Consider the following 22,415-nt stretch of genomic DNA (forward strand, 5'->3'; position numbering starts at 1 on the left):
ACCTGTGGTGTTTAAGGTGTTCTTGAGTCTTGAGTATCTAATACTATACTAGGGACCAAGTAGTTCTCTCAGAGCTTATTTAACCTATTAGTATTCCTGCCAAGTTTATTGTTCTGAATACACTGATTTGCAGTATTTTAGACTTACGCCTTGTTCAGTTGTAAAATTGTTCTCAAACTTGTACTTTTAAATCATTGCATACTATTTCCATTGTTTGCAGTGTTCATTTTTGTTCTGTACTATTCTTTTCCTTCTTGAGAAGGGTTTCCCTGGCTTACTCTATATCAGAATAAAATGTACTTCAACACATAAACAGATGAATTCTTCTATATGTGATTTGTTACATATTGGCTAAAAAGTACAAAACTATGAGTATGCATAAGGCATGTTGAACTATCACTACAAACTAGAGGAGTGCGGATATCCGAAAAATCGGGTCAAATTCAGTTCAGTTTGGATATCCGTTCCTGAACTGACTGTCCGTATCCATATAAGCAGCTTATAGTAATATACGTTATTGGCGTCCACCGAAATCTCGGAAAGATTCAAATTCAAATTTGTGGTGATTCCAATACAGATTCCTAACTCGTCTGCGAAGATCGCGCTATCCGAAAATTATCGCTATTCTGATGATACTGATTGCTGACTCTTCTACTAAAATCGCGCAATTGGAAATATACCGCTATTCCGATACCGATTTTTGACTTTTCTAACAAGATCTAATATCTAATCAAATATAATATCCTTTTCAACTAAACAATCAAAAACAGCATTGAACCTAACATTTTTATAAAAACAGACAAAATTGTTCAGGTAAACCAAACAAAGTTTCTGGGACTGGTCATTGATGAAAATCTATCTTGGGATAGTCACATAAACCTTGTTGTAAATAAATTATCCTCTGACATTTATGCCTTGCGGCTGATGTCCAAGGTTTGCAACTTTGGGTTTGGAAACACTTAGGATAATCCATTATTCTTTAATTCACTCTCAGATATCCTATTGAATCGCTATTTATGGAGCAACAACTAAGGCAAATTTGAATAAAATACTTATAAAACAAGAAAACGCTATTAGAATTATCATGAAATTAAAAAGGAAAGATTCAGTTAAAAATATTTTTCCTGAATTGGGTGTGTTAACAGTTAACATTTTGTATACAGGGTTAGGCAAAAGTCTGGAACCCCCAGCTAACTTTTTAACGCGTTGCAGTAAGAAAACCAAACTCGGTACATATTTTTTAACATAAGAAATTGCCCTTTTTCATCAAAGTTACAACTCTGCCCCAGCCCCAAAATGGGGTATTATGGGGGCAGCCCCAATTTTTCAAATGTAAACACCTATCATGTGACCCCTGATTTTAAAGGGTTTATCAAGAGAAATTGAATGGCACAAACCAGAGGTCAATATCACACCCCTAATCAAAATGGCAGCCATTTTAATTTTTTAAGATTAGCAAGCAAGATAAAGTCTGGACACCCCCAGTTAACATAACACAGCTGACAACAAAATGAGGAGGAATTTGGGGGTAAAAATAGCTTAGGAGCATTCCCAGGATGAGTTGCGTGAAGTGTAGAGCTGGACACGACTGCCGACACCCATTATGCATATTTATATTAACAAACACTACAAGTGTGGAGGAAAACTCCCCAAGCGTCCGCTCGAGGGTTAACTACCGATCCGCTCAAAACCTAGCCAAGCCTTTACTATCCGATCCGAACTGAAATTTCACTATCCGCACACCTCTACTACAAACTTATATAATCAAAACAGTAGGAGGTCCACTGTATATGAATTTTGAAAGAAATATCAACAAATGGCTGGTCATAACATTTTGTAGTTGCTATTTGTTATTTGAGAAATGTATTTTTGCTGACACAAGAATTTTGTTAAATGTGAAATATTGTTCTCAGGGAATCCCAGCAAGAACATCCCGTCCAATTGTTAGAGTGTATAGGTAAGTCTTACAATACTTACTGTTTGTATTAATTTTGTTGTTAAGATCATTATTACTTATAATAGATATGTTTTTAAAGGCCCACTCTTAAAAATTACCTCAAACAATCTTTTTGCAATTGGAGTGAAATGATTAACATCTCAACTACTTTACTTGATCTAATCTCTGTATATAAACATTTTAGTAATCTAGCTTCTGCAGTCGCAATGACGTCTACGACATTGATGCAATATAGGCCTATGTGGTGAGATCTTAACTTGTAATTCTAGATGGATATATCTTGAAACGAACATTGAAGAATTGAAAGGCTATTAAATTCTCAGAAAGATTTTGCCTGACCAACAATGCTTCTCTCCTTCTGCAGGTTGAAGATGGTGCCATGTGTATCTGTCATATAGAACTTGATCTCCTAAGTGACATTTTTCTGTTTGGTATTCTCAGACTGTTCTCTGATTATCGAATGCTCTTCTTTTCATTCTTGTCCTGTGCATTTCAATTTCTATAATGTCTGGTCTGCTTCAGTCCCTTATCTCTTTTCTTCTAATTTGCAATACATCTTGATCTTACAAACATTTTGCTCTACTATATTTTAAATCACAATTAACCTATGTCGGTCTTCGATTAATGCCCATGATTCCGATTCAGTAGTAGGCCTACTGAATAATAAATTTGTATCGTGATATTTAACGTTTAAATGTTTTTCAAGAAGCAGTATGTGATTTAAACTGCAGTTAAACTAGTTTTATTTCATGTTCTGTCAATTGTTGTAATGACTACTCCAAGGTAGACTCTGGCTCATTTACTATGGTCCTTTATACACTTATGTCCACCATTTCATAATGTTTCTTTAGTTGGATTTCTGAGATTCTCTTGGTCTATTTTCGGCTATCAATGCTATATCATCATTAAATGGTAAATAGTAACTTTTTTCAACACTGTTCCTGTTTAATACTTCTAAATGTATCCCCTCTTAGAAGTTAGGATAGGAAGCACCAGCCAACACCAACTTTATTATCAATGGGCTTTCTTCTTTGTTCCACAAAGGATTCTTTCAAAATGTTCAGTTTCAATTTTGAAGTTTTTTAGCCTCTTTTTTAATCTCTTCCTCCAGGAAAGTCACCTCCTTCAGCTATTTGATCTGAAGCTTGTATGTTTTGCACCTTCCGGCTACAGTATAGACCTTTGGAACTTCCTGATTGGAGTATTTTTATGCCATACCTGATAAGCGTCGAGGTAGGCCTAGGCTAAAGATTCACTCTCAAATACGTCCGCCCACCACAGTTTGTTGTTGCATGCATGCATGCAATCTCTTTTGGAAAGGTTCACTTAAGATGTTTTACACTGACATTGCGCATGATAATAGCTTCCAAAACATCAAATATGTGTCCCATCAAGATGAGTTTAGTGATCCCTATTTCATCAGGCATGCTTCCTACTCCATCCATTGTGATCCATTGTGAGGAATTTGATTTGTGTTTGGGATTTTTCTTTATCATTAAAATTTCCCCAGATAATTCAGGGTGTAGGTATCTGAATATCCAGAGGTCTAAGTCTCGATTCCCTTATATATCTTGAGATTTAAGCTCAGTCCACAGCTCATGCCTACAATGGACTCCCTTCGAGATGTCCACCTCGAGATATCGAATCTGGACTTGGAAGCTGTGGCCTTTACATTCAAATTCTCGTGGAAACTTATGTTTACCAAGGCCCTATCTACTGACTTTAGGTTAGAACAACTATCCATTACCATAACTGGAGTGTGGTGACTTATTTGGTCATGGGTTGGTACTTATCGCAATCTGTAGTCCAATGCCCAGTTCATGAGATTTTTGACTTTCTTTACTAGTTAATCTATGTACTTCTTATCTCTACTGTATCAAGTCTTATAGCGTAGATCAGATGGTAGACTTTGTTGAGGATCATTTGGTCTTGTACTTCGAAGGGAGAGAGTAGATGCTCATAATTTACAATCTCCATCGATGAGCGTTATGGAAATGTTTGTCTTTGATCGATTGACAATAAGATGAGATCAATTTCAGTATCAAATTTCTGATATTGTGCTGTATTTGAATTATCCAATGATCCTCCATGTTTTTGCTGTCTTTGGAAGAAAACCGCTGATTCAGTCAATACCTTGACTTGTTTATTAAAATTAGATCATCATTCTTTATTTCAACACCAAACTTGACCTCTATATCATTTAAAAAAAATATAAAAAATTGGAACCTGTTCGAATCAAGTTGATATCCGAAACAATACTACCAAGACTAATTGGGACCCCCCAGTTAAATGTTAAAAACATATTGATAAAATAAAAGGATTACCTTATCCAACCACAGTTGCTGGCATGAACACTTGTTTTGTTCCTTAGAACTTCGTCAGGTCATTGTATGCAACCACATCATCAATGTATTAATTCATTGTGGTATGTCAGAAGATTCTTTAAAACACTGTCAGAATCACAATAGTCAAAACTAGTCATGTTGATCAAATGATTAAAATGGAATAAAAAGTTACAAAACTGGTTAAAACTGTAAAGGCTGGCCAGCACTGTCTTATCATTGTCACTGACTAAATAAAACTGACTGAATCATGAGGTGTTTTCTTCTCTTCAGAGCAGGTGGCACTGGAGAGAAGAAAACAGGTAAAGTAGCGTAATCAAATCGTGTAATTATCCTTAACGACACTCGTAGAAGTTTTAAATTCACTCGCCAAGGCTCATACCTTAAATTTTCTACTTGTGTCGTCAAGACTATACTTATGTGGTGGTTGCGTACACTACTATCAAGCAAAACCAATAGGACAAGGCTTGCCATGTTCTACTAAAATTTTAATACTAATTACTCACACGTGCTTGACACATTTACTGTGTCCTAATTCTGATATCAGTTGTTATATATTTTTTTAATTTGTCTGGTAATGGTATCCATTACAAAACCAAACTGAACAGGAAATATATAGCATGAGCATGCATGTGTGTTTTAATTTGCATGATACCTACACTTTTTAAATGTTTATTCTTATTTATTTATCATTATTCTTATATTTATATATTATTTATTAATTTTGTGTGTGCATTTGACACCAAACATGTTGGATTTCAATTTTGTTGTGGTTATTATGCTTTATAAGGAGTTTTTTTTAGACGATTAGTCCTTTAAAAGCAGTTTAGTATTATTTTTCTGATACACTTTTTAAATGTGTTTGTTTTTAGTTTGTTTTATTCTTATTTATATATATTATTATTCTTATATTTATTTCTTATTTATTTATTTGTGTGTGCATTTGACACAAAATATGTTGGATTTCAATTTTGTTGTTGTTATCATGCTTTTTAAGGAGTTTATTTTAGAAGATTAGTACTTTAAAAGCAGTTAAGTATTATTTTTAATACTTATAATAAATTACAATTATATTTAATTCACACACTTGAATAATGTGTGAATAATGTTTATTTTTAGCTGCAATTTTTTATGGTGGCTTAATCGAGCTGTATAAGTATTCAAAGTTGTAACTCCACCAATTGGACATTGCTTCAAGTTTCACAAGGAATTTTGTTTGAAGTACATAGGTAAGTAAAGCTAACAAAGGCAACATCAGTGTGGGAACAACTCTATGGCTATGTATTCATTGAAAACACATGTTTCATATCTTAAAAACAGTGTAGTTAACTTTTAGTTCCTCATCGTTAGATCAAATTTGCCCAACAGTATATTAGAAACTAAATGAACAATCTCTTGAGATTTGTAAAAAAAAATCAGAGATCATTTAGATACTTGTCAAGACACATTTTAAGAAGTAGTTTTCCAAGTTTAAAGATGTTTCCTTTTTTGGCATGCAGACTTAATTTTTTGCATCATACACGTGTTTTACCAAATAGATTTGTAAAACATTTTCTTACATACTGATCTTCTAGCTTGTAGGTATTAAGAAAAGTTTTGTGTTAAATAATTTTCAGAAGAAGTAACTGAGAGCGAAGAAGAAATTGCAAGTTCCAACGGGAAAATGTCCGAATCTCTCTCCCAAGACAATTCCCTGTCTGAAAGTGACAGAGAAGACGGCGATGTTAATATGTGTCAGTTATCTGATAATAATTTCAGCAATAGCCTCAACGTCATGTGTGACAAATTTAACATGTTTGTTGACAAATTTGTTGACAGCTTTAAAGCCAAGACGAGTTTGTCGCCAGTTAAAGAAAGAAAACACGACTATTCTTCGACAAGGCGAGGTGAGCCACTGTATTTAGTTAGATCACAAACAAACTCACCTGAATTTTAGCCCCACTCAGTAGCACTGTTTTATATTCTCATTGGGCTAAATTTTGAATACAAAAAGCTTGAAATATATGTATTATCCATACAGTTATGTTATATTTTACAATCATTTAGTTTTTTCTATATTGACTTTGACACACAGTACCTTAATAATATTAAAGGTGTTTTTTCTAATTTACTATAGCTAAAGCCACACAATATGCAATATGCTTTGCATTGAAATAATACCTAATCCTTAAATTTAAAACTTAATCAGTTCAGTGGACCATAAAGATACAGGAAAGTGTCGATTATCTGAAACAATTGGGGTAGAGGGGTGCTTGGATAATCGGTTTTTCGGATAGTCGGAAATCAACGTAAAATGGCTTTATTTCTTTGTTAGGTGTAACTGAAATCCCTCAATCTTGGCATCAAGTGTTTAATTTGAGCTACAAACAACATTTTCGATCATTGTAGAAACTTTAATTTACTAATTAACATACCGAAATTGTCAGTACTGGTAGTGATTTCGCCGAGATCTTCGGCAAAACTGACCACATCATATCACCATTATCATCTTCAGTTACTTTACATAGAGCAATAAAACATAGCAACCTCAGCAAAGCATAGTATAATGTACATGCTTCAATTCTCAATGTTCAGCACATACGCAAACTTTGTAATAAATGCACTACTTTTTAATGTCAGTGATTCTCGATTTCCCAACTCACAACTCAACAAGCTAAGATTGAACGCACTTTAACTTTTTTTTTACCGTTTTTCAGCAGATCTAATATTTTAAGTTTGTCAGTAGGGATGGACGAGATTGGATTTTTAGTTCGAGACGAGACGAGACAAGATTTTTTATTCCTCATAAAATTTCGAGACGAGATCGAGACGGGATTTCCCTTCTCATATACAACGGGAAATGCACGTTCAAAATGTTTACCTGATTTTGTAACATTGTTAGATGACTGTTTAAATACAAAAATAATGATAATAGGCAAGAATATTTACAATCTTTTATTAAAAAACATCAGCATAACATTTTTTTATTAATCACGCCTAACTTATTAAAATAAATCATAAAATAAATGCAATATTAATTTTTATAAAATAGTTAGGTACTTGTTTTGACTTTTTATAGTAATAAAACATTCTTCACACTGCTTACACTTAACAAAACTTCTCAAATCTTATTAAAGTAATATTATTAAAATAATTAAAATTAAAGTAATATTTACATTTAAAGAATTAATTCAATAAGAACGCCTTCGCAAATGAAACGCAACTACAACACACTCCTGTATTGTGGGTATTGCATTGACTTTCTGCAGGCGTTTTTAATTTTTTTTTCTCGTCTCGATATAAATCTCGGCCAAAAAAAATCTCATCTCGTGTAACAAGATTTAAAATTTCCCGAAATTTCGAGACTTGACCATCCCTATTTGTCAGGTATACCAAGTACAACACATTTCCTTTTTCCTAACATAGCCATAGCCTACTGTATCAAAAAGCAAACAAAAAACAAAAAAATGCCACATACTTGAAACAATGATCACTGATGTCAATGACGCAAAGCGAGGTTATGTGTGTGATACTTCTGTGACACCATGATCACCATGTTGCTGAGTTTTGCGTGAAGTGTTGTACTGCCTGCACTCCTGCAGGCTGCTCTCGTAATGTTAGCGTGGTGGTAAATTTAAATTTACATCTTTGGCGGCAATTTCGGTTAACCGACGTTTCGGTTAACCAGCTTTTGGATTATCGGCGCTGAATTGTATTCCTCTACACCCAAGTCAATGAGAATATAAAAGTGTGCTCACTTATGTATATAGTGAATGTGCGGTGTTTTTGGTTTGTCATATTTTATTATAGTTCTGTGCATGTATTATGTGTATTATGTTATTATGTATTATATGTATTATGCTATGTGATGCTTAAAGGATGTTTTGTGGCGGGTAGCTACTTGTAGATGAAGTTAAAACTAGTGATTGTCAAAACCAGAAATTTCAAATACCAAAAACCAAAACCAAAACTTAAAATTAAAAAGAAAAAACACAAATTTTGAATTTTGATAAGTAAACGTGAACACTTTTTTACTTGCCTGGTTAACCCATTGGCACCGACTTACGAGTGCCGCTAGTGTCACCGCTACGCAGCGCAATTAGTTATTTATTTTACTAGTTTCTCCCCTTTTTGTTTCTTCTTACATGTTTATAAATTTCTTGTTTTGCGTACTTACTCATTTATTTTTGCGAATAAAAAACAATGTTGTGTTGCCATGGAAACCAGATATCACAAAAAATCAGCTGCGGTAAGGTAAACAAACAATTTTTTTTCTTAGTTATTATTTATAAAAGTACAAAACATGTGATTTTTCTACGTTAGAAATCAATTTAACTTAATAATAGTAGTGTCATTTGGTGTCTGGATTAATCTTGGCATTTGTAAATCAAGTTTACTTCCAAAAAACTGTTTGAAAAATGTTTATTTTTATAATCTTCATAATTTTATTTTTTTACTATCAAATCACCACTTTTTATATACAATTTTACTGTGAACAAAATGGCTAAAGATTTATTAATTTATTGCCTAAGGTCAATCAATCAATCATTGAGATGGGGCCTCCTAGGTGCGTATTTTAACCCAAATATGAGTGAGGGATGAGTGTAGAATGGTGTGTGATGACCTGTGTTGAGCTTTGTTACTGACTAAGTTCTGCGGTTTCATTAGTCATGATCATTTATTTAAAGCCCAATGATCAGGAACATTCTATAACTATTAAAGTTCAAGTCTAAAGGCGGTGACACACTATCAATCTTTTTCTGATCCAAGCAGGGAGAAGGGAGGTAAATATAAGCAAAATTTCAATCCGAACAATTCTCCGAACATGACCAAGACTAGACAAGTTCTACCGAGTGCGGCAAACGGGAGTTTAGAGAGAGAGATGGAAAATTTGATGATTTATTAGTTTATCCTGCCCTGGCTTAGACCGAAGGCCCACTCTTCCGCCAGGACAGGCTCCACAATTTTACGTTTTTTTCAAATTACAAACTGTTTAGGTTTAACCACTTTATATAGAAAACACAAATATAACCTATTATACTATATTCTTATTTAAAAAATAAAATTAAAGTAATCCACACATTACTTTCTAAATAATACAACACTTAAAAGAAAATATCGTTTCAGTTATACGTTTCGTTATTTTATGGAGAGCGTGTGTGAGTGAGAGAGCGGAGGCAGTAATAATAAAACATGAAATAACATGTTACAGAATGATAATAATTTTAATTGCCTTTAATAATATTTATGTTTATATTAATTTTGAATGAATTTAGGTATAACATCAATTACTTAATTCAAGTCAAACATTATTGGTATCATTGATTTAATGGTTGCAACTTGTAAACTACATTTTCATCCTTGACCAAACAAACCACCAAATTACAGCATAAATGCCCATAATACAACGGCAAAACATTACCCAACATTTATTTATTTTGCCAATTAAAGAGTTTAATTGCCATATTAAATTAGATCTATCAACGCTAGCGCAGGTGGCTGCTCGGTGCGGCGCTCGCGACGGCGTACGGGGCAAAAATATACCGTGACACACTATCGTACATCACTCCGTACATCAGACCGATCTCTTCTTTGATCTATTGCCAAAAAAAACCGCCTCCAGAGCGCTCGCCTCCCTGCTCGGCCTGTTGTCTGGATCGGTGTACGAAACTGTGACACACTATCGAACATGCTCCCTTCGACCTCTCTTCCCCCTTCTCCCTGCTCGGTACGGGGTCTTGATCGGGGAAAAGATCGATAGTGTGTCACCGTCTTAAAAATTCGGTAAAATTAATTGCCGAAAGAGGGTGCTGCAGATAGCACATTAACTCTTTCCCCAATGGGTTGAGGTTAAAAAAAATCAGTAATAATAATATGTTTATTATGCAATCAAAACTGGAGGAAATTGTACTCCTGACTCTGACATAATCATTAATAACATGAATATGTGAATAATAATATGCTTAAAACAAAAAATACCCTCACTGCATCAAACCTACAGACTAAGCAAATTTCCATTTGGATGATTTGATTTTTGCTAAAATATTTCCTTTGAATTGTCAGATTTATTCACTTTTCTCAAAGAAAACTAGGTTTTGATGGGTTCAAGCTGAGTTAAGCTTTTAAGGTGTGTTTTTTAAATGTCAATAGATTAGTATGAAATGAAAAAAATTCAAAATTTGATTAAAATATATCCTTAAACAAGCGAACTACAACAGTTTACTTATTATCTATGAGAGTAAGATGAGAATTTTAAGTTCCAAGCTTTATAACCCCTCCATAATCATTTAGAGTCCAACAACGCTTATATATACAAAATTATTTGTTTTTTAAGGAGTACAAAATTGTTTAGAAAGTAATTGCAAAGTTTCTTGATAAAAAAAACAACCGAGTTATGCTATTTTTTGTGTGTGTGCATATTAGTTTTTATAAAACTATCATATTGGTTCAGTGATTCACATTGTTGCAGACCATATAGCCAGCGTACACTGACCTACACTTATTAGTAAAGTTGGTTGATAGTTACAAAACATTCTGTATACAAATGTTAACCATTTGTGTTTTTGGCCTCTGGGGACCTCAAAACAAAAAAGTATATCGGTCCGGGTCTAGACCATGAGACACGGTAATAGCTTATTCTTTATATGGGAAATTGGCTAAAACACATTTTTTATTAATAACACACACTAAAATAAATTAAACTCCTGACACTTACATGGGAACATGAATGAGATGAATGCTTACTTCAAACTAAACTTTAATATCATAACTTGATAAACAAAAACACTGTAATAAATTAAACTCCTTTTTGAAGTTTTGAATCTCAAAACAAAACTTTTCCAAAGATGTATTGGTTTTGACACATTACTAGTTTTAATATACAGGGTCTTAAAAAGTCTGGGAACTTCAAAAAGTATTTTTAGGTATGGTACTTAAGTGCAAAGCTGTGTTGCATTGTCTGAAATGGTCCAGAAAATAAAATGCCCTTCCCAGACTTTTTGAGGACCCTGTATATTATATGTTTATTATAATGAACAATGTTATGCATGTGAGTAGAAAAACCTGAATGCTTTGTTTTTTGCATGGTGCTTAATGAAAGACGTCTTTTAGTGTCCGACAAAATGTGAAAGTAGTTAGTGTGTCCATGAATTTAAGACATTGCATGATTTGTGATCGACGTTTAAATTACACTGAATCAGTGAAATCAGGAATAAACTTCACAGATGTCTTTTGTTTAAGTTCATTTTTGGTGAACAATCCTTTTACAGTAGACTCCCTCTTATCCGGACACCTTTTAACCAGACATCGGTTTAACCAGACTACTATCGGCAGATATGACATCTCTTTAACCGGACAATTATTATCAGCACATCGGTTAAACCGGGCTAGATCGGCAGGAAGTGGGCTGTACTGAAACAACTGTTCTCGTGGGAAAGATTTGAGACCAGTCTAAATACAATGCTCTTATAATTCAAGTCAAATACTCTATACAGTATGCATTTAAAACGGTCAGTTTTAACGAGTTTTTGGAGACGTCGGCTTAACCGGAAAAACCATTATCCGGACTGGCCTCGGTCCCGAGGAGTCCGGATAAGAGGGAGTCTACTGTACCAACTCAACGTATAAAAAATATGTATTAAGATTTTATCCAGTCTGTTTAACGATATGATGCTTGGACTAGTGAATAACTAATCGTCCTTGAATTTATAGAAATCAATATAAAAAAATTATTGAAATGACACTCTTCAAACCAATTCCCTGCCCCTTAAAAGTTCAATGATCTTAATGTCTTTTAATTATGTATGAGATCATTGAGCTAGTTATTTTTGTTTGGGCTTTAACAAAGTTTTTGTTTTTACTGAAATGCTTAAAGTTTCCTATTTGTTGTTTATAGATGTGACAAATACTACAAAAATGTTGCAATGGGATAGAAAATACTTTAAACCAGACAACTGAAGTTATTAAAGCATTTTACAGCCCTATACTATTTTATAGAACCATTTCGGTTAACCCGGGTTTCGGTTAAGCCGAATTCGGTTAAAGGGGTTCTACTGTACTCAATTCCATGTTCACCGTGCAGTACGGAGCGCCCGTATGCCATGTTTTTCAAATGGGAGTTTCCGCGCTACTAGCCGTCCTCAAAACATCAACACCCGTGAACCGCTACTGCGCTTCTTCATACCACTGCATAAATCCTTTTAATTTTGTTTAGGTTTTTATTGAGGATTGAGTTATTTATCACTAAATACCTACTTTTTCACTATAAATATTTAAGAATGACATTTAAGGAACCATTTTGTTTTAACTGCAAAATTGACTATAATAATTTATGCACTAATCAAAACATCTTAGAAAACATGTTAAAATAAAAAATCAAACTACTACATATTTGAATTATTTTCACGCAATACCATATTTATTTATATTTATTTTGATGAATAGATTTATTATTCATGTTTGGTCAAATTAACTCACCTTGATTGCCAACTAACTGTGATTCATTGCAATGGAATCACTCCAGATTCTGCACTGACGATAGACGTCGAACTTTTGTCTCCTTCAGTTGACGAAGATCCAGAGAGATGAATAATAAGATCCTCGACGTCATCTTGCAAACTGTCTATCTTCCACTTATCATTTTCAATGTCTATTACATGTTTGCTATAGTTCATCCATTGCTCATTTTTGACGGACTTAAATGCGTTGTCAATTAACGGCTCCATAAGCTTAACATCGTACGCTTTGCTGTTGGCTGCAACGTCTCTTTACTTGGCTCCAGACTAGTTCTACAGGATTTAATTCACAATGATAAGGAAGTAGTCTTAAAATTTCGAGATTATGAGTTTTCACTATCTCGTCGATGGCATGAAGGTCAAACAAATACTTAATTTTTTGCTCTTCAGCAAGCAATTCTTTCTTCAAGCTGTCCTGTGCGAATGTTACGTTTTTGTCTAGTAGCCAATTCTTAATGTCTTCTTTTTTTGTTTTTTGGGTACTTTTTCCAATTTACGGCTGTGGTAAGACGTGTTATCTATAACAACGACGGTACCAGGGGGGGACATTAGGAACCAGTTGTTCCACAAACCATTTTCATAAGTTTCTGCATCCATTTCTGCGTGGAAATCGGCTGTTCCGTGCTAAAAATACTAGCTGCCCTCCTTCAACAAGCCATTTTCTCCTCCTGCGTGTACAATGCCAAAACGTCGTTAGCCCAGCTAAGAATGCATCCTTTGGTGTTTTTATAGTTTGATCTTTCCATATTTTGGATGTAGCTTGACCAACATTTACCCATGTTTCATCCATAAAAACAACATTTCTCTTTTCCTTCCTAAACCGCCTCATTGATCGTAAATAAGAATGACGCCATACAATAAAATTGTCACGTTCTAAAAGTAAAGACTGTCTTTTACGCTTTTCGTAACAAAAGCCATTTTCTTTGAGCAACCTCTTCAACGTAGTTCTTTAGAACTCAGGAAGATCTGGATCATCGTTCAGTTTTTCCAAAACTGCAGTAAGTGTGGGAGGTGTATTGGTCGCCAAAAATGAATGGATTATCTTCCGAATACATCCAATAACAAACCCATCGTACTTACGTTTTCTGCTGGTTTTATATTCCATCTTGCGTGGATTCTTTCTTGGCATGACAATATTACCAACAGCTTCTTCTTTCCGGGATTTATATATTGAACGCAAACTGGTTAACGTTGCTTCACTAGTTTCTTTTGCCCAAAACAACACATTTTGATCGGGGAAAGTGTTTTGGAAATATTTAAAACATTCAACACTGTCTTACGGTCACCACTTTTGATCGGTTTTCCAGCAGATCTCCCTGCCATTGCGAAAACGTCAATTTAACTACACAGCAACACTAAGAATTCAAAAACAAATATTTTAAACGTTTACACAATTTAGAGATAGTAACGAACTATATTTCACTAAATTTAAGACACTGACATCTACACGGCCAAATAGACACACTTCTTCCACTAAACTGATTTTATCCAGCTTTAAGTATACAAAATGTAGCAGATGTATAATTTTATTAATATAGGGCGAGCGTTTTATTGGTCATAAAAAGTAATTGTCACTGGAATCATCAAAGGATGTATGTAGCCTGTTAACTAAAGCATTGCACAATGACATACAATTTTTTTTAAACACAAGACATTGTAATAAACTGGCATTTATTTATCAACCACATAATTTATATTTTTAAATCATATTTCTTTGACAGAGGCTTATTATTGAAAGAACATAGTTGTACTTGAATTAGTTTACCATACTACTAATTATACCCAATAACTTATTAATTTAATCGATAACTTGTTCCGATTAATTCCCAGCAAATTGTCATTTTTTTATAGAGTTCAAAGCTTCAATTCTAATAATAATAATTAATGTAAGATACTGACTGTGGTTAAACATTCAACTTAAATAAGCCTTAATATTCAAAGGAAAATATATAATTTGTATTAGTCTTAAGTCAAATTACCAGTTTATCTTGATAAATACCATAAAAAACAAAGAAATTAGAAAAATGAACTTAAGCGCCTTCACAATAGTCGCGAGGACTGTTGACGCATCCCGCATGACAGAAATCATTAAGTTTACAGTAATGGTAGTAGCAAGGCTATCCTCCATAAAACGACCTGTACTGCACGGTGAACGTGGAATTGAGTATAGTGAGGGGAGTGCAGTACTACATTTACAGTAGGCCGCGTACAATGCTTGTGCTCAGGTACCCGCAGCAAACGTGTTAAACACCTTTTACAGGATAAAACCTTAATGTGCTCTGAATTTTGTAATACAAACATAGATTGTGTGCAAACAAATAAGCTAAGTACAATGTTTTAAAGAAAATATAAAAAGACTATTTCCTATTCTTTTTGCAAAGAGAAGTAAAAGACTTTGTAAATGGCAACTTTGACAATGGTGATTTTGTAATCACCATTTCATCTCTTCAAAACATTAATTCACAACTATATGCAATATAATTTAGATATTTCATAAAGGTGTGAATATACCAAAAAGTTGCCCCCTGGTGGGGTTTTAATTAATTTAATTTCCTTTTAATTAGACTAATGAGGACATATAACTACAGAGCAGTGCGGAGTGGAATAAAAGATGTTAAGTGTGGGCCCTTGTAATTAAATACCTCAGAAGTCCATAAGGGGGATCGGAGAGATCTGATTTGTTGTCCTCCTTCACATCTTCCTCTGCTTAATTCTAACACTTCTTAATAACTATTAGATGTGTTTATTTGAACACTCTATGAATGAAATGTATGCTCAGATGAAAGATTGTGATATGAATTGATCACTCTGTAAAACTGTAATATTGCAAATAATATGTGATTGAAAATATTGATTGCAAATATATTTATGATATCAGTTCATTCATAAAATATTTATTTAAGTATGAACTCCAAGATGTTAATATACACTTGATTCGGTTAAGCTGATTACTCATAGATTCATCAACTTGGTATTAATATCATGAGCTGAACTTGTAAAAATTGCACTGTCAAAATATATTTATAAAATGTGATCATCAAGACTCATTGTGTATACTTTGCATACTTTGTTCGGTTAAGCCGATTACCTAGAAAATTTACCAATTCGATATTAAAAATACTAGCTGAAACGCAGGCAAATGAAGAGATAGAGATTTGTAAAAATACTGTATTGAATAAAATATTGAGCTGTGATATAAATACGCAGTTACATTTTGTACAAAATATAGAATGGTTACAACAGAATGAGAGAATTGATTGTTTGATTGAATTTGGTGGTTTTTCATCTTAAAATACAAAGCCTCGGGAAACCTAGCCTTTATGATTTTATATATTTATTTTAGGTCACCATACTCCCCAAAGATGTTCACATGTTTATCAACTGGCCAGTTTACAATTTAATACAACAGGGAACATTATGTAGGTTTGTGATCTACATCACCTTGTTGATCAGTGCAACGGGGCCAATCTGAGTAAACTGTAACTGCCAATCTGTAAACTGCCAAACGGGGGGTTTACTGAGTCGAATACTTGATAACTTTTATTTAATATTGATTCTTTGTGAATTTAATGGGAGTCTATCCTTATGACCCTATATCAACCCTAGCCTTCGACCGAGTGCTTTGTTTCCCCCATTTACTTTACACAATCAAACTCTTACTATTAAAAATGTGATACTCTGTTCAAAATTATTACAATATATGAAATACAAAACGTTATAAATAGTTATACTGACAATGGTAGAATTTGACCCTCACATAGAACATAAAAATAATACTATATCACAGATAATCAATACTCATAAAACTAATTGCCTATTTCAATTCAATGTAATAAATAATTTTCATTTGACTAGAATTACCATTTCAGCCTAAACTCTTTGTATAACATGACAAAATTTAATGAAACATTTTATCCTGAATTTGTGACTAGCCAAATGAAACATGAAATATTCGAACCAACTGTGACATGATTTCTGACTTGTAAATATGAACTGTACATGTGAAAAAATGGCAGATTGGCAGAACTAAATTATTTCTAAAACACAAATAACACAAAACATTTACTTACGTACACATGTCGACACATTTACATTCACACTGACGAAAGATTCACACGGATGGAACATTTACAATCTGACTCGTAGTACTTTGTCTGACCGAGCAAAATTTCATGACACAGTTTTTCCCGGTGTAGGACTTAATAATTCTTGTTTTTCGAGCTGGCGGTTATTGAATCAATTGAAAATACCGTCACGACGATCTACGATTCGCTAGAAACTGACATTTGCTATTAATTTGATGCATGTACGAATTTTCATCACGAACGCAAACAATCAATCCGGCATCTCAACTGTCTCGACTTAATACTAATAAAACACACCCCCAATTGCAGTTTGGCAAAATTTTGACAGTTGCGATACTTTGATGCACGTACAATTTTCACCCGAACGCGAATTTTTGAGCTACGATTTTAAGATATTAATAATATTGCCCCACACCGGTGACATGGCGACCTCTGCTGTTGATGGCGCGACCAACGATGTAAAAACTACTGGATTGCGCTCTCAGTAGCACTGCGGGCGCTGTTTTCGGTCTAGTTCCCCCACCATCTACTGGCAGTAGCCGACGCAGCCCATACACTCACCATTGTAAAACGCACCTTTTTAAGTTGCTGCTCTGTTTAAATATATAGATATAAAATATTGCTAATGCATGCCAAACACTTTTACTATTCTAAACTCTTCTTCTTTTCTTGCAGAAAATAACACATTTGAACTCTTAAAAACAATACTACATATGTCCAGTTTTTACCGCAAATCTATGCGTGATAGGCATTCTTTTTTATGACCTATTTTGTAAGATACATTGTCATTAAACATTGAAAGAAAAAAATATCGCGTTTACGTCAAACATAACGTTACCACTTCGGCAAAAACTTAGAAAAATTATTCTAAATTTTTATGTACTATTTTTTGATTAATAAAATAGAATTTCAATTACAAATATTGTACTTTCTATTTCACCTTTGTAATCACTTATTATTTTACCATGTACAATTTGGAACTAGCAATATCAGTTGTCTAAAAACATCTACAAAACGGGTTTAGTGAATTTGTAGTTTTAAAGAATTCAGATGGGCTATTTTCTGCAAGAAACAAAGACATATAACAGACATAAAAGGTTTAACTAGTAAAAAGAGTTTGACAAGCGTTAGCAATATTTTATCCCTATAAATTTCAACAGAGCAGCAAATAAAAAGTGCGTTTTATAATGGTGAATGTATGGGCTGCGCCGGCTTCTGCCAGTAGATGGTGGGGGAAGCTCGACCGCGCGGCCAACACTGAGCCAGCAATCCATGAGTTGTTTATATCGTTGGGCGCGACTACGAGTGAGGAGTGCACACGCCTCAATTCGAGTCCTTTGCTGTCGTGCGTTACGTCATGGTTGGACGACTTGTCCATTGCCTTGGCGCGGATTTTAAACCTTTTGATTTGAAATCGGCACAACGTACTATATTGAACAAATGCTACTTTTACCTTGCACTAACCATGGATACGGATCCGTACGCCTAATTGTTTTTGTTTATTGTTTTTGTGTTAATTGTTTTTGGGTTGATTGTTTTATCTTTTTGAAGTAAAAAAGTGTTTTTATGTTTTTGAGTACATTCTGCAGAATAGTAGACCAGTCCCTGGAGCATGGTGTATTTCCAGACAAACTCAAATATGCAGAAATAAAACGTTTATTTAAGAAAGGTGATGTTAATAATCCCTCTAATTATCGTCCTGTTGCGTTGCTACCTTGCTTTTAAATTTTTTTAGAAAAAATTGTCAAAAACCAACTAGTACAATATTTTGAAAATAATAATTTAATCAACCCCTCTCAATTTGGATTCCGGCCTAATCTTAACACTCAAAAAGCAGTAACCGACATGATCAACAATATTGCTGGGGCCTTGGATGGAGCACAGCAGACTGTGGGAGTGTCGTGTGACTTGTCCAAGGCCTTTGACTGTGTTGATCATGGAAAACTTCTTGAAAAATTAAGTAGACATGGAATAACAAATATAGTATTACAATGGTTTGCTTCTTATCTGAAAAACCGCAAACAAAGGATAATAATAAACAAATTTCAAAACAATTACATGTCAGATTGGAAGGATGTTCCATTTTGAGTGCTTCAAGGATCAATTCTTGGACCATGTCTATTCATTTTATTTGTAAACGACCTAGGAAGTGTATAAAAAATGCCAATATTTCAGTATGCAGATGACACAGCAATCATTTGCAAAGAGCAAAAAGGTGTCGACATTAATCACACAATCACCAGAGAGCTCCATTATCTTGAGGACTGGTTTGCTGTCAACGGCCTCTCCATGAATGTATCCAAAACACAGCTGATACAATTCTCTCCTCCAATATAAAAGACAAGATCACCCTAAATTCAAACTGAAATTTGATAGTTTCTCAAGATTCAGTTGATTATTTAGGAATAAGAATAGACTCACATTTAAATTGGCGAACTCACATTAAAAATTTATCAAAAAGACTTAATTCAGCTGTATTTGTGTTGCAAGTAATTAGAGATACAACTAATTTTGATACACAAATTGCAGTATATCATGCTTATTTCGCTTCAATTATGAATTACGGACTTATTTTATGGGGATCATCTAGTGAAAGCAAAAAAGTGTTTATTCTTCTAAAAAGGGCGATTAGACATATAGCCAAGGTTCCTCCAGATACACATTGCCAAGAATATTTCAGCCTATTTCAGCAAATTCAAAATTCTCACTTTATACAGCTCTTATATTCATTATATTTCTCTGATGGTCAAGAGTAACTTGGATACAATTACGGAGAGTCAGCCCTCTCACAATCATGATACAAGATAAATAACGCTCTGTGGTTAATCAGACCTCCGCAACAATTCCTGCCCGTATGCAAGCTGGTACGGTTACACTCTCACAGACTATGACGCGCTTCTAAACAGCATGCTCCCATAAAACTGCCTAGATTATAGTGGAACATTAACTTGGCTGTTTGAAAATTAAGTAGAAAACTTGGAAAAGTAAAAAAAAATATCATAGACTTTTTTAGCTTATAGGTTAATTTTAGTACAATTTTTAATAATCCATACTTATTAATATTTTCAGTTGTCTAACACCTTCCTGGCCCCATGAGTGTTGCATTATTTAAAGTAAACTGATACAAGTTGTCTACGTAGATAAAAGTTATAAGTGCTGAAGAAAAATTTTAAATTACTGTTTGGAAATAACCATGTCATTATAGAAAGTAGGTAGTCTTCAAGCCATTCACGCATTTTAAAACTAAACTAACTCAAGGAATTGACTTACTAAATACCAATCTATTGTGGGCAACTCGCTATTCAAGTATGGAATTTAAAAGATGGATAAGTTATTTATATGTATTGTTACATAAGTAACAAATAAAAATTTAACTTAACATACTCATAGGGATTTTTGACTACACCACTTGTTCTGAAATACCAAATAGAGTGTCCAGCTGACCAGAAAACCGAGAAATCCGACTCAACTTTAATGACTGAGAAAAGTTTGTCAACTGTGTATAGAAGCCTATGGCCCATTCATTAATGGTGTCCCATTGGTTTTCCACAACGATTACTACATCATGTTACACTGTCGTAAAATGTTGTAGGAACAACACTATTGCTGGGAAATGATCAACTTTATTAATTTCCAGCAAAATCAAAAATTGGATTGCCCAAACAGGGTTTGGTCCCAAGAAGTTGAGATTAACGCAATTCTGGTGTACACAGAAATAAAATCAGTATTAACAGTGTACACTAAAACTCTTTTGATCAAACTAAAGTTCTTGCTATTTTTTCCAGGAGGGTTGGCTCTGTCGGCAGTTTACCCACCTCTTGTAAATATCCCCGTCCAACCAGTCCAAGTAGTTACGAGAGTGGAGATGGCTCAACCCATGCCCTATTATCAGCAAACGGTTGGTTCTTATATAGCTAGTTATAATCTGTTCATTCTTATTTTAAGGTTATGTATACAGGGTGGAACACAGTTAATTGTTTTTTTTTATAATTCATAATTTGACTATGGATTAAACACTCACTAGACCAAATAACTAACCTGAGAACATGCCGTGAATTTTGTGGACAAACCTTGAAAATAGAGATGGGCCGGTTCTGGTTTTGAAGGAATGTTAATCCTCAGTACTTGTGTCTTTGGATTTGCTGTAAAATTGTGATCATGGAGACATTATATTAGTCTTCCGCGATTGTGGCAACATCTGGTATATTCAATCGTGTAATATTCGCAGATGGTTTTTGCGATCGCTGGCTCAGCTTGATTTTATATCATAGGAGCTTTCAGCAGTTGGTAACTTATTTTGGTCAGGAGTTGGAATCACATTTGATGTGCCTGAAGTATGTCGACTAAAAACAACAACAAGAAAATTTCTGTGATACCCCTGCCTTGGTTTGTCCACAAAGCCGATGTGTCGCTGCGGTGATTCCGCCTGCACCTGGCCTAAAAGTCAAAGTCAAAGTCATCTTTATTGTCACAAAACGTTTTTTTTATGCTCTGGCACAGCCAGACAAAACAGGTGACATTGTCAAACTATACTAAAATAAACTAGCTTATATTGGTAAAAATAAATACATAGTAGGTAACAAAACAAACAATTCACATTGATTTATCTTCAAGAAACTGACCAATACTATAATAATTCTTTTCCAATAAAAATTCAAAAACTTTTTCTTTAAAAGATACTAATCCTATTATAGATTTGTAGTACCCAGGCAAATTGTTAAAAAATCTTTTACCCATATAAGAAGGTGTCCTTTCCACAAGATTTAATCTGTGTATAGGATATTGAAAATCTGTATGAAATCTAGTGTTATAATTGTGCCGATTATTTTCACTGTGGAGTTTTTCAAAATTTGATTTCACATACAATAAACATTTAAGAATATTCAAATTAGGGACGGTTAGAATCTTTAGTTCTTTAAAAAGTTGTTTGCAAGAATGTTTTACGGGTTTAAAAGTCATAATTCTAAGTATTCTTTTTTGAAGTTTAAAAAGTTGATACGAATCAGGTGTGACGCCCCAAAGCTCTATTCCATACTGTAAAATTGACGAAAATAAAGCGTGATAAATCATTAGTCTAGTGTTTAAATCAACAACATTTCTTAAGACCAACATTTGAAAACATACTGAATTTAACTTTTTAGAGGTGTTATGAATGTGATTCTTCCAATTCAATAAACTATCTACATCAATTCCTAAAAATTTAGCTGTGTTGCTAAGATTTATTTTTTCATTATCAAAATAAACAAACACCGTTGGCCCTTATGTCACAAAAATATGCAAATATAACCTTGAAAAACGTTGAATTTAATTTTCAAATTTGAGTCAGTACCCTGTTGAAAAGAAGGGAGAATGAGCATGGCTGAAATAAAATCTTTCTGTCATTTGGTAAGTGTTGTAACTTGTCTTTGGTCCTTTTACAACAGATGACATATTTTCTGCTGTTCCAATGTATTTATTCCATTTACAATTGGTTGCCTAATACCATAGCAACCTGGAGAATGAGAAACGGAAAATAACAAACTTAAACAATGTTGGAATT

At 33.8% G+C, this 22,415-nt stretch overlaps 1 protein-coding gene across 1 annotated transcript in view; it reads left to right on the plus strand.

Moving 5' to 3' along the window:
* LOC128998151 (uncharacterized) overlaps positions 1-22,415 on the plus strand; it is a 73,039-nt gene that overhangs the window by 25,558 nt on the left and 25,066 nt on the right. The window contains exons 9-11 of the mRNA XM_054424157.1: positions 1,914-1,957; positions 5,916-6,185; positions 20,662-20,774. Of these exons, the coding sequence (XP_054280132.1) occupies positions 1,914-1,957; positions 5,916-6,185; positions 20,662-20,774 (427 nt within the window). The remainder of the gene's footprint in view (positions 1-1,913; positions 1,958-5,915; positions 6,186-20,661; positions 20,775-22,415) is intronic.

Source organism: Macrosteles quadrilineatus, unplaced genomic scaffold (genome assembly GCF_028750875.1).
Source record: "Macrosteles quadrilineatus isolate MER2022 unplaced genomic scaffold, UCM_ALF_1.0 Scaffold_7__1_contigs__length_78375512, whole genome shotgun sequence".
In the NCBI taxonomy this organism is placed as follows: domain Eukaryota; kingdom Metazoa; phylum Arthropoda; class Insecta; order Hemiptera; family Cicadellidae; genus Macrosteles; species Macrosteles quadrilineatus.